The sequence below is a fragment of the Limanda limanda genome, chromosome 23 (genome assembly GCF_963576545.1).
Source record: "Limanda limanda chromosome 23, fLimLim1.1, whole genome shotgun sequence".
Lineage (NCBI taxonomy): Eukaryota > Metazoa > Chordata > Actinopteri > Pleuronectiformes > Pleuronectidae > Limanda > Limanda limanda.
Window position 1 is genome coordinate 8,271,154 of NC_083658.1, and position 15,045 is coordinate 8,286,198.

Consider the following 15,045-nt stretch of genomic DNA (forward strand, 5'->3'; position numbering starts at 1 on the left):
CGTGTCAGGGCTCAGCAGCAGCTGAACTTTGCCCGAGCTCAGACGTGAAACCCAAATCTCACCTGCACGCTCAGGAGGCCCGGCACACATGGGGCCTCAAATCGGATTTTTCATGTTTTTCCCCGGACGATTAATGTGTATTAATCAAACAGGAGTTGCGGGAAGTGGCCCAATGACCTCTCTAAGCTCATTCATTGTTAGAGCAGGATGAATCTATGCAAAACACTGCGGTTTAGCGTTGTGTAAGACATTCCAGCGCCGCTCTTTTGACATTTCCTGAGGTGAAATCTCTTTAAATCGATGACGAGGTGTTTTTGCTTTCGGTTACTTTCGGTTCGCTAGAAGCTTTGACCTCAGACAGAGAGGATTCCTCCCTGTGCATTCCTCTGGCACACAAACTCTTTTTCCCGCGCCGTCTCTAAACAGCCGCGAACGTCTCTGCCTCGTTCGCACTTTGTTATTCAAATGCCTGCAGCTCGTTCTCAGCTTTTGGCAAACAAATCACCTGCAGAACTGGACTTTCACCTTTCCAGCTTTATCTCTATTTGTCATTCCCTCTTCCGCTATCCTGACCCATTTTTTTTGTGTGTGTTTTCCATTCCTGCATGGAGAGGAAGCACATGCACAGGGATTCGCTTGTCTGATCCGAACCACCTGTCGCGTGTGAAGTTAAAGACTTAAGCGTGAAACAAGAGGGAAAGTGGTAAAAGCAAAAAAAGAAAAAAGAAACAGGGAAGTTGAGACAAGACCTACCCCTCCCCTTTCTCTCACACTCCTCCTCCGCCTTTACCTCCCTCCCCCAGGAGTTCCCCCCCTTCCCAACCCCTGCATCACTACTACTCACCCGTCCAGTTTCAACCCCCACCCCTCTCTCTCTCTCCCTCTCGCTCTCTCTCCCAAACTCCTCCTCTCAGGGCAGGTGAGCCAGTTGAGGATATAAAGGTAATGTGCTGTGAGGCAACCTATCTTCACTGCGCTGGGGAGTGCGGAAGACACAGGACGCAGCTGGGCTGAGAGAGAGAGAGAGAGTGTGTGTGTGAGTGAGCGAGAGAGAGAGAGGCGGAGTAGGAAAGTTGCAATTTAAAAAGACAATTGGACAATTGACGGCTCTCAGACTTGAGTTGCAACCATGGGGCTGGGAGTAAGTACTACAGCTTTTGTCACATGTTTTCCTCTGCTAGTCAGAGTCGTTATGTTTTTCCGCCTGCTTATGAGTTTCCCACAGTTCGGAGCTGAGGGCTGAAGGTTTGGTCACAAGCTGCTGGTTAAGCTTGGCAGGAGAGCCGTGGATTGCCCCAAGTACTTTGTACCTCAGCTTAGAAATTCCTGCACATGCGTACAGGAATTTATTTCAGGAAACCTGTCGAATTCTTTACTCACAATCCTAGAATGTTTTACAGCATGTTTGGCGTTGGCGCGGCAAAAGAGGAAGCTTCAGGGCAGGCTTCCCCTCGTGCGTTCAGTCTTCTCCAGGAACTCATTTTGTCTCACTTTCTTCACTGCAGAAAGGGAAAGATGAGTACAAACTGGCGGCCACCTCAGACGAAGGGGCCAAGAAGGCCAAGAAGGGGGGCAAGAAGGACAAGAAGGATATGGACGAACTGAAAAAAGAAGTCGACCTGGTGAGTTCACACAACAAAACTAGATTTTATCTTGGTGGGAGGTTTTAAACTGAGAGCAACAGGTTCTAGATTCACGGCTTTAACATCCTGCTTGCCTCACACTCACATCACTCAGGCCATGTTAATGCTGTTGGTCACTGTATGCCACTGCCATTGGTCACAGCAATGACACGGTCGCAACGGACACAGACCTCTGCTCTGACCTCACGGCGAGTCACATGAGATGGAGCCGCTCGCCCCTCATTTCATAAAGATTGCTGCTTGCACCACTGCATCTGCAGTCACATGTTATTAAGGAGTTCAGAGCTGTACTTAACGTCTAAATCACGCTGATCTAGACTGGATCTCAAGCGCTGAAATGTGGGGTCAGAGGTTCATTTGTCATCGTATGAGAAAACATAGGATCTAGAGATTTTTATGCAGCCGTGTAATTTCCTCCGATGCTTAGTTTAATTGGAAGAGCAGGTTTTTTATCTCGAGGCACAATCACACTTTGCTCGACCGGACGTTTGCAGAGCGTGAAAAAGTTGCACAGACAGTTTTTTAGCTCGGTTTGACGTATCACATGCAGATATGTGGTTAACCAGTTTCCACTGGTGTCAGCTTTTTTTTCTCAGTGTGAATCTCGAGGTCATTTCCCAAGGTCAGTGAGGCCCTTGCTTCATCCTCAAGTCAGCGAAAAAAGGGCCGACGAATACTTCCACACCAGAACTCTATGTTGAAATGTGCATGTGCTATTTTAAACCGAGAAGAAACTTGTATTTTAAGGTTTCACGTGTTAGTTAAGTCCTTCCTTGCAAGAGAAGTTTGTCGTACGACCTTTAAAGTGTCCTTTCAAAAGACAGGGCGCCCGTAAACCTCAGTAGGATCGTGTCCTTGACAAGGTCAGCTCACAAGGAGCCAGAGTCGGATCTCACATTCATCTCAAAACACTTACAATACTTTAATAAACAAGTCCTCCTCAATTGTTCAACTATTTGATTTGATAATTTAAAAATAATAAGAATTTTCTGTAATATATGATTTTTTTTTTACAACTCAGTGACTTTCACAAGGTCATTCGCTTTTCACGGATGCTGTTAGTCTAAATTAACTTTTTTTTAAAACTACAATCACAATAGAGTAACAGTTTCATTCAGCCCCGCCGCCATTTCTGTAATTACTTTCCGCCCAATGTCACTCAGTCGGTCACAGAGTGCTGCGGGTTATTAGGTAATAAAACTCCAACTCTAGTTGACGTATTAATGATTATTGTCCTGCCTATGTCTCAACTCGCTCTCAAAGTCCTGCTGCCGCCAAAGGACATCTCAATGCCATAGCAACCGTATCACCTGTCTGCCATAACCTCGCCAACTTAGCATATCATTGACGGCAATTAACAGCAGGCGCTGTCTTTAATGTGGCCCCCTGCTGTCCTAAGTGCAACGTACATATTCAGAAAGTTTGACTTTGGGAGGGACCAAAAAGGTCAAGAGTGATTTACTGTCCTGCATTTAACGTCCACAGGTTTTCAGATTTGACCTGTGGTTAAAGGATAATAACCGATAGTCAAACAGTAGCGTAGGTGCGTCTCTATGGAGCCAGCGAAGCAGACATGTTAATCATTATTGCACCATCACACTTGTATCATCCTACTATTACCCGGGGCCTCAAAGTCCACTGTAAGACAATAGAAACTATTTCCATAGCAACGTGAAGCAATGGGGCCCAAGTCCAAACATTTCATCCCACTGATATTTTTCGTCTGGAATATCTTTTCCTGAACTCTGGGTCCAGGAGAGTGTGGTCCTCCCAAGGTGGTGGAGGGTCGCGGCTAGTGCAGGAATTTCCAGTTCAGACTTCACAAGAATGGAAGACCTGCCGTCTATGCGTGGCACATGGCACGGGAACGCTGGGCTATCTTTGTTATAATGCAAAACTGTGTCAGGCTGGAGCTGTGAAGTTACACCCATTTTCTGCACTGGCTGTAAATAGTGCATAGAAACGCAAAGGGGTTCAATTCACCCGCTAATAGCCGAGGACTTTGCATTTTCAACAGTCTGATTTCACACAGTATCTATATATAAACACAGTGGAGGATGGGGACATTACACTTAAGTAGGGTCGGAGTGAACTTGTACTTGATAGAGAGATATAATGGGACACTGTGAACTGATATTTTATGTGTTTATACATTCATTCCCTCATTCATTTAGACAGTCACTATTTTCTAATATCAGCAAGTAGCCATAACTCACAAGATAAAACCTGTCAAGTCTTCACCACAGAAACCAGTGAGGGCCTTTTTCACTAAAGATTTCACTACAATACTTGTGTTGTTCCACAGCATAACAAAAATGGAAGGTGGGAGTCAGATATTATCATCAGCAGATTATCCAAATGATATTGGATGAATGTCCTGGCTCACCGGCTGTGGGCGTTATTCAGAAAAGTCCGTGTAGGCCCACGGATGTGTCAGATTCTCTCCTCTTCTTCACGTGCAGATCCATGTTCCCCCGCTCTTTCATTTCAAAACAAAAGAGATTTTTCTACTGGGTGGAAAAGAAAAAAAAAAACCACTCCAAATTGACCCTTTAGGAGATAAAAAAAATCCTCCATTTACTGATGTTGATGCAGCTTCCACTCCTGTAAAGCAAACACCGGTGTGTCGGTTGGTGGGCATTGATTGTGCTGTTTGCTCACAGCAAACCGACTGTGTGGATGAGTCCATGCGACGGCTGGCTTCGGCCGAGCCTGTTGTGTTTGGGTCCCAGACTAGTTTCACTCAAACCTCTGCTCTGGCTGATCTTGAAGCGGCGCACAATAATAATCCTGATCAGACGGTTGACTTTTGCCGAGTCATCTCTATTTCCCCCTGGGTCTTACATGACGGGGCATGTTTAAATCCTCAAAGGAGATAATGTGTGTGCTTTTAAAAGGACTTTGGAATTAGTATTAATTGTCTCTCTCCCCTTCTCTCTCTCTCTCCATAGGATGATCACAAGTTAACCTTCGATGAACTTCACAGGAAATATGGGACTGATCTTACCCGGGTGAGCAATCTGCATTTGTGTATATTTGTTTTTGATCCTGTGTTTGTGTGTGTGCATCAGTGTGTTTGTGTGTGTGTGTGAGAGAGCCTGTCATGGTGACTCACTGGAGTTATTGTTCGAGCTGCTGGTGATGATGTCACACAGGCAGATAATCCCCAAAAGTGACAGGAGGAATATCTTTGTGTATCAGCCAACGAATACAAACAGATATTTTTGTTAATATACCCTTTTTTCTATATTATTAATTCTGTAAAATAAAAGATGTCTGTGAAAAGCTCCTATCAACCGATTCTCTCAAAGCTATCTGCCTCCCCACCAGCACAATTTCTCGGAAATGTGTTTTTGGTCCTTACTATGCAGCAAAATTACATTTAAAAGTGTTAATATGTATCAAACAAAAGGAACTTCAGTCGCTTCAGTCACAAAATGTTCCCTTCATGTTTCGTGCCCGGTCTGCATCAAGGACGCACATACACACAGAGTCCCGTTACACAAGCCAACACAACCCCACAGCGGCCAAAAGCTTGACAGATGCCGATTATCTGCTGAAATCTGACCTGTATGAGTTTGCCACCCCCCTCCCCCCTCCCACCCCTCGTAAAAAACAAAGACTGCATTCTAACAGAACACAGGTCTGAGAGGCGTCACCAGAAAAGAAAAAACCCACTTTTCCACTTCTGCTGTCGTTCCAAAAGAGAAACGTGGCCTTGACCTTGTTGGTGTACACGCTGTTCGCTGATTGCCGAACCGTCCTGTCCCACTAGTGTTATCCCAAGCTTTGTTTCCTACTGTGACATTACACAGAGGAGGCTGGAAACATTTCTCTTTTCGGTGGATGTGGTTTCTTTTGTCTAACCCACGTCCTCCCGAGGCCTGAGCGCTGAACCCGTTCACAGCGCCTGCAGGAATCCTGCCGCTCAGCTCTGTCCCTCTCCCGCTAAACAAGTTCCAAGGACAAAACTGGATTTACAGGTTTCTCCTCAGTTTACACAGGCTACGCGTGCGTCAGGGGATGCGGTTACTGATATCACCACTCTGTATTTACCTCCAAGGCTGGTGTTAGTCAGCATGCAGAGTTTAACGTTTTCCTTTTCCTATCTCTTTTCTAGGGTCTTTCCTGCGCCAGAGCAAAAGAGATCCTGCTCCGCGACGGCCCCAACGCCCTCACGCCTCCTCCCACCACGCCAGAATGGGTTAAATTCTGTAAACAGGTAAAAGTTGCGAATATTAGCCAGGCAAAACATAAACTATATCTTGAATAGTGTGTTCTTTGTTGACGCTCAAACCGGAAAATATGCAAAAACGTTACATGTTATTTTATCCCTTTGGTTTCCAGCTGTTCGGTGGTTTCTCCATGCTGCTGTGGATCGGCGCCATGCTCTGCTTCCTGGCTTACGGGATCCAGGCGGCCTCAGAAGACGAACCCATGAACGACAACGTAAGGAGGCTCCCGCCGGGGGTGTGTTCAAATCTCCGCTCGTTCCTCCACAGATGAACTAACAACCATTTGCTCCCTCCCTGCAGTTGTACCTTGGTGTTGTGCTTTCCGCTGTCGTCATCATCACTGGCTGCTTCTCTTACTACCAAGAGGCCAAGAGCTCCAAGATCATGGACTCCTTCAAGAACCTGGTCCCACAGGTGAATTTTTATGCTGACCAGCTAATTAAGCTGCATTCATTTCCCGCAATTATTTTTTTTGTTTTTGTCTGTGAATAAAAGAAAAACCTAAAAACTCATATTTTGCTTTTGGTGTTGTAGCAAGCCCTGGTCATCCGCGACGGTGAGAAGCAAAGCATCAACGCCGAGGAGGTGGTGGTCGGGGATTTGGTGGAAGTGAAAGGCGGCGACCGGATCCCTGCTGATCTGCGAATTGTCAACGCCCACGGCTGCAAGGTGGGAACATGTCACGGGAAATAAAGCATTTACTCTCAAATTGATTTTCCCGCGACTCATCACGCAAACCTCATCTATTTTTCTATCCTCAGGCATTTTTCTTGTGTCTTCTTCACAGAATGTCTTCAAAATATCTCATTCTTGTTGTATTATTGTGCCTCCAGGTGGATAACTCCTCTCTCACTGGTGAATCGGAGCCACAGACCCGTACTCCTGACTTCTCCAACGACAACCCGCTGGAGACCAGGAACATTGCTTTCTTCTCCACCAACTGTGTTGAAGGTAAACAACTTTTGTTGACGTCAATATCACAGCGATGAAAGGGATTTATTTATTATTTTTAAGATGGTGACATTTGTCCCAAACTATAGAGAAAAGTTGCAAAAGCTCAGATTTCTTGTCTCTAACTTCTGAAATGTCTTTGTAGGAACCGCCAAAGGAATCGTCATCAACACCGGAGACCACACTGTCATGGGACGTATCGCCAGCCTGGCTACAAGTCTGGAGAGCGGCAAAACTCCCATCGCTAAGGAGATCGAGCACTTCATCCACATCATCACCGGTGTGGCTGTCTTCCTCGGTGTGTCTTTCTTCGTCCTCTCCCTCATCCTCGGGTATGGCTGGCTGGAGGCCGTCATCTTCCTCATCGGTATCATCGTCGCCAACGTGCCAGAAGGTCTCTTGGCCACTGTCACTGTGAGTCCTGCTGTTTCTTGGGTATTAAATGGATCCAAAAGGTGACTCAGCTCCTCGACTAACCCGAGCAATCCCTTCTCTAGGTGTGTCTGACCCTGACTGCCAAGCGTATGGCCAAGAAGAACTGCCTGGTGAAGAACCTGGAAGCCGTGGAGACCCTGGGCTCCACCTCCACCATCTGCTCCGACAAAACCGGCACCCTGACCCAGAACAGGATGACCGTGGCCCACATGTGGTTCGACAACCAGATCCACGAGGCCGACACCACAGAGAACCAGAGCGGCGCCTCCTTCGACAGGAGCTCGGCCACCTGGGCCGCCCTCGCCAGAATCGCCGGGCTCTGCAACCGCGCCGTCTTCCTGGCCGAGCAGGGCAGCGTTCCCATCCTGAAGGTGAGATGTTGATCCGATCTTCCTGGTTGCCAAACACGCTCTGGTTCTGCCAGTTCATTAACTTGGGCTCTCGGTATAACACCATCTCTTAGTCCATGTTGTAAACAAGTGAGGAGTTTGCCCTCGTTCCTCGTGTAATGTTTTCTCTTTCTTAAAACATCATGTTGGACTGAACACTGTTGCCAGGTGAAACATGAAAAGCAGGGAGTGTGTGGGAGGTGTCTTGGCAACGTGGATTGGCAGGGAAGTTTTGGCATCTGACAAAAAAATACAAACGTGGACAAACAGATCCACAGATCTTTATAAAAAGCTCTCAAATTAATTAAAGGCCTTTACTGAAATATAAAGGAGGGGGCCCGACAGATCCATTGATTTATTTCTTAATGAGTACTGGCAAATATATTTCTGTTTCAGTCAAGGGGAGAAATAAACGAGGCGTGCTGAGCTTTTTTATTCAATTGTAAAGTATCCTCTCATGGAGTCGAGTTGTTTATCTAACGGTTTTTCCCTCAATCGACAGAGAGATGTGGCCGGTGACGCCTCAGAAGCCGCTCTGCTCAAGTGTATCGAGCTGTGCTGCGGATCCGTCGGCGGCATGAGAGACAAATACACCAAGGTCTCTGAGATCCCCTTCAACTCCACCAACAAGTACCAGGTGAGCAGGCCACACGGTTCCCACTGCAGGTGAAACAACAACTGATAGTTTAAAAAAAAAAAAAAAAAATTCAAATTTAACCCCTCTCTTGTTCGGCAGCTTTCCATCCACAAGAACAACACCCCCGGAGAGACCAACCACCTGCTGGTGATGAAAGGCGCCCCGGAGAGGATTCTGGACCGCTGCTCCAGCATCATGATCCAAGGCAAGGAGCAGGATCTGGACGACGAGATGAAGGACGCTTTCCAGAACGCGTACGTGGAGCTGGGAGGACTCGGAGAGAGAGTTCTGGGTACGACACCACTCCATTCTAAAGCTCTATCCCTCCATCCATCTCTGACAAGTAAAACAAATGTGTTAACCCGTTTTCTTCCTGTCGCCTTCTCCAGGCTTCTGCCACTACAGCCTGTCCGATGAGCAGTTCCCAGACGGCTTTGCATTCGACACAGACGAAGTGAACTTCCCCACTGAGAAGCTGTGCTTCATCGGCCTCATGTCCATGATCGATCCTCCTCGTGCCGCCGTGCCTGACGCCGTCGGCAAATGCAGGAGCGCCGGAATCAAGGTGTGAATCCGCCTCTATTCAAGTGTCTAGCACAGCAAAGAGAAATGTGTTTCTTGAGTTTACAAAGTGTTTTCTCTTCCCTCCTCCTCCCCTCAGGTTATCATGGTAACGGGTGACCATCCAATCACAGCCAAGGCTATTGCTAAGGGTGTGGGTATCATTTCTGAAGGCAACGAGACTGTTGAGGACATCGCTGCCCGCCTGAACGTCCCAGTGTCAGAGGTCAACCCCAGGTTCGTGCTCTCGTCCAGTTTCACGACATCTCCCATCTCCCATTAAATGTGGCACAGCCGGCAATTTTCCACCCGATTGCCAGAGCTAATCATGCAAAATTCAATCAGAGGTTAACAAGGCCCAGCAGACGATTCAGCCAAAAGGGCTTTTACTGTTAATTCACTGCAGACAAATGAACCTAGTTAGAGCTCTGAGCTTGTGACTTTACTGGTCCTACTCAAGCAACTTCAGTCTGTGTGTTCAGATCCCTTTTAAACTGTGAAAAGATCACACATCCTCATGCAGGGCCGAATAAGGGCCAGAGGACTGACACTGTTGGAAATTGATGAGAGATTTCCCCTGTCTGGAAAGTATAAACACAAGCCTGTATCATGGCCGTGTTAAGTCATCATTCATGATTCCTTGTCTGCAGGTCATGCTTTTTGCTGAGGATGCGTTCATTTTTCTTTAAATGTCCTGAGGAATTTCCTGTTTTCTCACGTAACCCCATTCCCTGATTTTCTTTTTTCCTCTCAGAGGAAGGATCTTGTCCTAACCCCTTGCTTTGATCCCCCCCCCCCCCAGGGATGCCAAGGCCTGCGTCGTGCACGGAGGCGAGCTGAAAGATATGACAGAGGAGCATCTCGACGATATCCTGAAGTACCACACTGAGATCGTCTTTGCCAGAACCTCGCCTCAGCAGAAGCTGATTATTGTGGAGGGTTGCCAGAGACAGGTATTGACGACGCAGGGATAAAAAGCTCTCAGAAACGCTTGTGTTGTTTTCAAGAAATGTGGGACCAACGCTGGTTTCTTTTCTCCGCAGGGCGCCATCGTGGCCGTGACAGGTGATGGTGTGAACGACTCTCCTGCGCTGAAGAAGGCCGACATCGGCGTTGCCATGGGGATCGCTGGGTCTGACGTCTCCAAGCAGGCCGCTGACATGATCCTGCTGGACGACAACTTTGCCTCCATCGTTACCGGCGTGGAAGAAGGTAAGACCAACACAAAAACATCACCGGCTCAATTTTTTTGTATCTCTTCCCTCCTAATATTAATTCGCTAAATTACGTCGTCAGGTCGTCTGATCTTTGACAACTTGAAGAAGTCCATCGCCTACACTCTGACCAGTAACATCCCCGAGATCTCACCCTTCCTCCTCTTCATCATCGCCAACATCCCTCTGCCCCTGGGAACCGTCACCATCCTCTGTATCGACCTGGGAACCGACATGGTGAGCTCTTTGACTGGGCACACAGCTGATTATCTCGTTACTTGACAACATGAGGTCTTCATTTTTTATTTCCCCATCGTCTCCCAGGTCCCTGCCATCTCCCTGGCTTATGAAGAAGCTGAGAGCGACATCATGAAGAGACAGCCCAGAAATCCCAAAACGGACAAACTGGTGAACGAGAGGCTCATCAGCATCGCCTACGGACAGATCGGTAAGAAACCCTAATGATGCTTCATTTCAATGATAGTCAAGTGATAAATCCACCTTCTTCTGTTGCTGTGCACGGATTCTTCCTGCAGAGGGCGACAAAGAGCGACAATCTGTGTATTTTCGCGTCAACAATAATATAATTTCTTATCCTTTGGAAGCACAAAGTTAAACATTGCTCGTCTCCTCTGTTAGGTATGATGCAGGCCACAGCTGGCTTCTTCACATATTTCGTCATCCTGGCTGAAAACGGTTTCCTCCCCATGGACCTGTTGGGGATCCGAATGGACTGGGACGACAAATACGTCAACGACCTGGAAGACAGCTACGGACAGCAGTGGGTCAGTACTGGTTCATGACCATTGATGTGTCCGGTTCATTCGGACTTCGAGGGAAGAGAATGGGCGGTAGAGTAACTTTCCTTTCTGTAAACGCAGACGTACGAGCGCAGAAAGATCGTAGAGTTCACCTGCCACACGGCGTTCTTCGCCAGCATCGTGGTCGTCCAGTGGGCCGATCTGATCATCTGCAAGACCAGGAGGAACTCCATCATTCAACAAGGAATGAGGTACGTACACACGGCAACCGGAAATACCTACCTATCCTTAAAATCACAACTGTCATTTAAAGAAACTCCCAAAAATGGAATTAAAATGTACAAACAGGGATTTAAGTATCTTATTTTGCTTCCTCAGGAATCGCATCCTCATCTTTGGGCTGTTTGAGGAAACCGCTCTGGCAGCTTTCCTGTCATACTGCCCGGGCATGGACGTTGCCCTGAGAATGTATCCCCTCAAGTGAGTAAAAACTCCCAACAAGCATATCCATTCATTAAAAATCTGCCACTTTCGGTTTCTTTAAACCACTTTGTTGCATATGTTAGATTTTCAGGATCACTGCTTTTATTTTCACACGTGTAAAGATCATGTCTGGGTGTTAGCTCACGCTTTGCTAGTTTAACACAGGTAAAATAAACCAATAAGAATAGATTAGAAAAGAGGAGCGAACACAGGATCCATCCACGGCCCGGCTCGGCCTCATTTCGCCACCGACGAGCTTCTGAATTAAATCCCAAAGCTTAATGTTCTTCTCCCAAAGGCTTTTATGTGCTCTAAGCGAAACTTCAGCCGAGCGTAATGACATTAAACTCTCCGTACCTGTATTACTCACTAACTCTCACACAGGCCTGGAGGAGGACTCTTGTACTTTTAGTCAGATTAAAAGTTGTGACTCACTCTCTCTCTCTCTTTCTCCATCTACTTCAGGCCATGCTGGTGGTTCTGTGCCTTCCCCTACTCCCTCCTCATCTTCCTGTACGATGAGGCCAGAAGATATATACTCAGACGCAACCCAGGCGGTAAGACCTCCACTCACAGTTCCTTGCTTTTACTTTTGTTTCACACGTGTTTCTTTTATCGTCCATTGAAGCAAACAGATGAAAACAGGATTATTTCCGATGTAGGGAAGTGAAAATACAGGTGTAAACACATTTAGCATGAGCACTGTAGGTTCCCATGTGTCAATGTGCTTGTGTGTGTGTGCGTTACTGCCACAAATTCCCTACTCCACACACACCAGTGAACTTTGACTGATGGCAGGGCCCAGTGGGATTGGAACCCCCAACCTTGCCATTGTTCATGCCTCATTCCACCCACAGAGCTGAGCAGAACCTGCATGTAGGGCTGGCTCTGCTACACCAGTGTGTGTGCGTGTGCATGTGTGTGTGTGTATCTGCTACATCTGAGCCCCACAGCACAGATCAGTGAACACCTCATTGCCTATCCATGGTGAATAATGAGTTAGAGTCAGACACAGAAAACAAGCTCAACTGCCAGTTTTCAAACAGCTCCTGTGTTTTTACGAAACGGATTTTACACTTCACAGTTTCAGGCTTTTTATTTGAGTCAAACCAGAATTTGATCAAGTGACATTTTCCCCAGTGCGAGGCCCAAAGCTAATTATTTTTAATCCTGTGCTCATTGAATTTCCTCACTTCGACTCAAAAGTGGAAACCAGGACTCAAGCCCAGTATTTTCTTTGCCCTAAAAATGAAACGTAGCTTTAGGGCCGAGAAAAAGCGGCTAAATCTCATTATTCAAGATCACTGGAACCACAATGGCTCCTAATAGATTTAATTGATTGTGTGTACATTTAACGATACAGGAGCCAACACATTGATGTTTTTCTCTGGGAGATTATTAAAAGGCTTCGAGGATGATATCATCACCTCATGAGAAACTGTGAGGCGGCGCTTGCTCCAAATTCTGCAAGTGACTCGCTCACGCTCTCCAATCTGCTCCGATTTCTTGGAACGGCCGCCAGGCAGCATGAGGGATGATATCACACCCCCGCGGCCTGAGTGCAAAGTTGAAGACTTTTTGGGATTTAGAGCCCAAATGTGACGTGAAACTTCCCAACAACAAACTGTCCCTAACACTGTCCCTTTTGGTTTTCTAGGTTGGGTTGAACAGGAGACATACTACTGAGGCGACACGACACATTCAAGAAAGGAGCAGTCAGTGTTTCAGCTTTATTTACTGCCGTGTTACATACATGAAAAAAAGACAACAACACCAAACACTGATAATTTAATATCTTAATGTATTTCATTCGCAATAAAACATTTCTGTACCATTGTACACCTGAGGCTGCTTGGACGTTTCTTTTTCTTCATGCACACACTTTTGCTTGTGGATTTCTCTGACACACACAATTGAGAGGCAAAAACAGGGTTTGAAGAAAGGGGGGGGGGGAGACTTCATGCAGATGCAGTGTGTACCGGTGACCCGTGCGGTGGGATTATCCACCTCAGCGGTTCCTAAACTTCGGCTCTGGGGTCAGATACACAGAGTCACCGTCGCCTTTGTCAAAAAAACGAAAAAGTCAAATCAAAGCGGTGTTGGATTTTCCGTGTTTACATGAAATTAAACGATTAATTTCAGTGTTATCTGTTATCTGGTACATTAGATTGGGAAGCATGGATAAGTGTGTGTGTGTGTGTCCATTATCTCAAGAGCCAGTCTACCACAGCGGTGTTTGCGATGGATCGCTCCGTTGACCACTAATGCAAAGAGGCCCTCAGTGAAAATGAATTACTCCAGTGCTATGTACTTGGTGTTTATCCAGATCATCAATTTCCCCTTCTACCTCAACTCCTCCTAATGCGTGTGTGTGTGTGTTTGCGTGCACGATATCCCATCTTTACACCAACCAGGTCACAGATTGACGGCTTCACAAACATTCAGTAACACTCGTATCGACCCTAAAGCGTTGATGTTCTCAGGGAAGATGAATGAATGTTTCAATCAGCCAATCAGGGTTCCTCCTTCTTAATCTGCAGCAGAGCGAGTCGGTGTAACCAACCCAGTAGGTGGTCACTCGCCATTAGACCGAACCAAGAAGAAGAAGCTATTAGATATAGAGGGACAACACAGTAGACGGCGTTGATGCACCTTGACTTTGGTGGCCAGCCGCCAATAAACCGAACAAAGAAGAAGAGCCAGTGTAGGAGGCGGCAAAGGGAGAAAGAACGAGGTTGATGGATGGCGAGAATCGATGTGATGAACAAGAGGGAAAAAAGCAAGACAACGACACATATTGGCGTATCCAAGACGTAATTAATCCTCTCGCTGCGGCTCGGGCGCGTAAACTGTTGCTTGTTAATAATTTTCTGATGAGCTGTAACCCCTGATGAAGCAATCTATACCAGATGAATGGAGGTGGGGAGGGAGAAAGTGGGCGATAGAAGGAGAGATAGAGACTTCCATTATCATGCCTTCATCCTTCGTTCACAAGCAGGGCTCCTGAACGTGCCTGTTGCTATGGCAACTCGGAGAGTCCACTCTCTCTCCTCTTTCTCTAACATCTAAATAAAATCTGGGCTATTTATAGAGCAACACTGGCAACACGCGAGCCACACTGATGGCACATGAATGGGACGTGAATGCACTCGGCAAAACAATAATAATAATAATACGGCGTACTGACCGTGCGTGTGCATGCACCTGCACGTGCACACGTACAGTGGACTGCTGAGCATCCATCTGTTTGTGAGGTGCACCTGTGGCTTTCTGTTTGTTTACTCCTGATTCTGCTTATTCTGTGTGTTACATCGTGTGTGTGTGTGTGTGTTTTTAAGATGAACTCCTCGCAGTGAAGCCTCTCCGTCGATGAGATCTATCTCAGGTTTATCTTGTCAGTTGGTGCAGGGCACTCCTCAGGCCGACCCGATAAGGCGATAAGGTCTATTAGAATCCACAGGGAGGCAGGCAGTGAGTGACACAGCCAGGATACAATAGCGCTCCGATGGCGGGCTCACGAAGAGGCTCCTTTCAACACACAATCTATCACAGGCTGCTGATTGAGCCGTTTAACGTGCGGTCCAGGGCGCGTTGCAGGGAAGTTGTTGCATTTTTGAGAAAACTATGAGAAACCTACTAATCAAGTGTGTAGACGTCTTAATCTGCGCACACACGCATGAAGATGTGTGTTCAGATTTCAGCCTCAGGTCCAGGGATGACAGACTCATCTCTCATT

At 46.9% G+C, this 15,045-nt stretch overlaps 1 protein-coding gene across 1 annotated transcript; it reads left to right on the forward strand.

The window, feature by feature from the left end:
- The first annotated feature begins 920 nt into the window (after positions 1-920).
- Positions 921-13,155, forward strand: LOC132996702 (sodium/potassium-transporting ATPase subunit alpha-1). Its single transcript, XM_061067036.1, has 23 exons — positions 921-1,141; positions 1,506-1,622; positions 4,595-4,654; positions 5,764-5,865; positions 5,991-6,092; positions 6,179-6,292; positions 6,413-6,547; positions 6,712-6,829; positions 6,975-7,243; positions 7,327-7,635; positions 8,156-8,290; positions 8,390-8,582; positions 8,680-8,855; positions 8,952-9,088; positions 9,654-9,804; positions 9,895-10,063; positions 10,148-10,302; positions 10,390-10,513; positions 10,705-10,850; positions 10,947-11,077; positions 11,205-11,306; positions 11,775-11,866; positions 12,967-13,155. The coding sequence occupies exons 1-23, from the start codon at positions 1,130-1,132 to the stop codon at positions 12,993-12,995; spliced, it is 3,078 nt and encodes a 1,025-aa protein (XP_060923019.1). The 5' UTR covers positions 921-1,129; the 3' UTR covers positions 12,996-13,155.
- Positions 13,156-15,045: the final 1,890 nt, after the last annotated feature.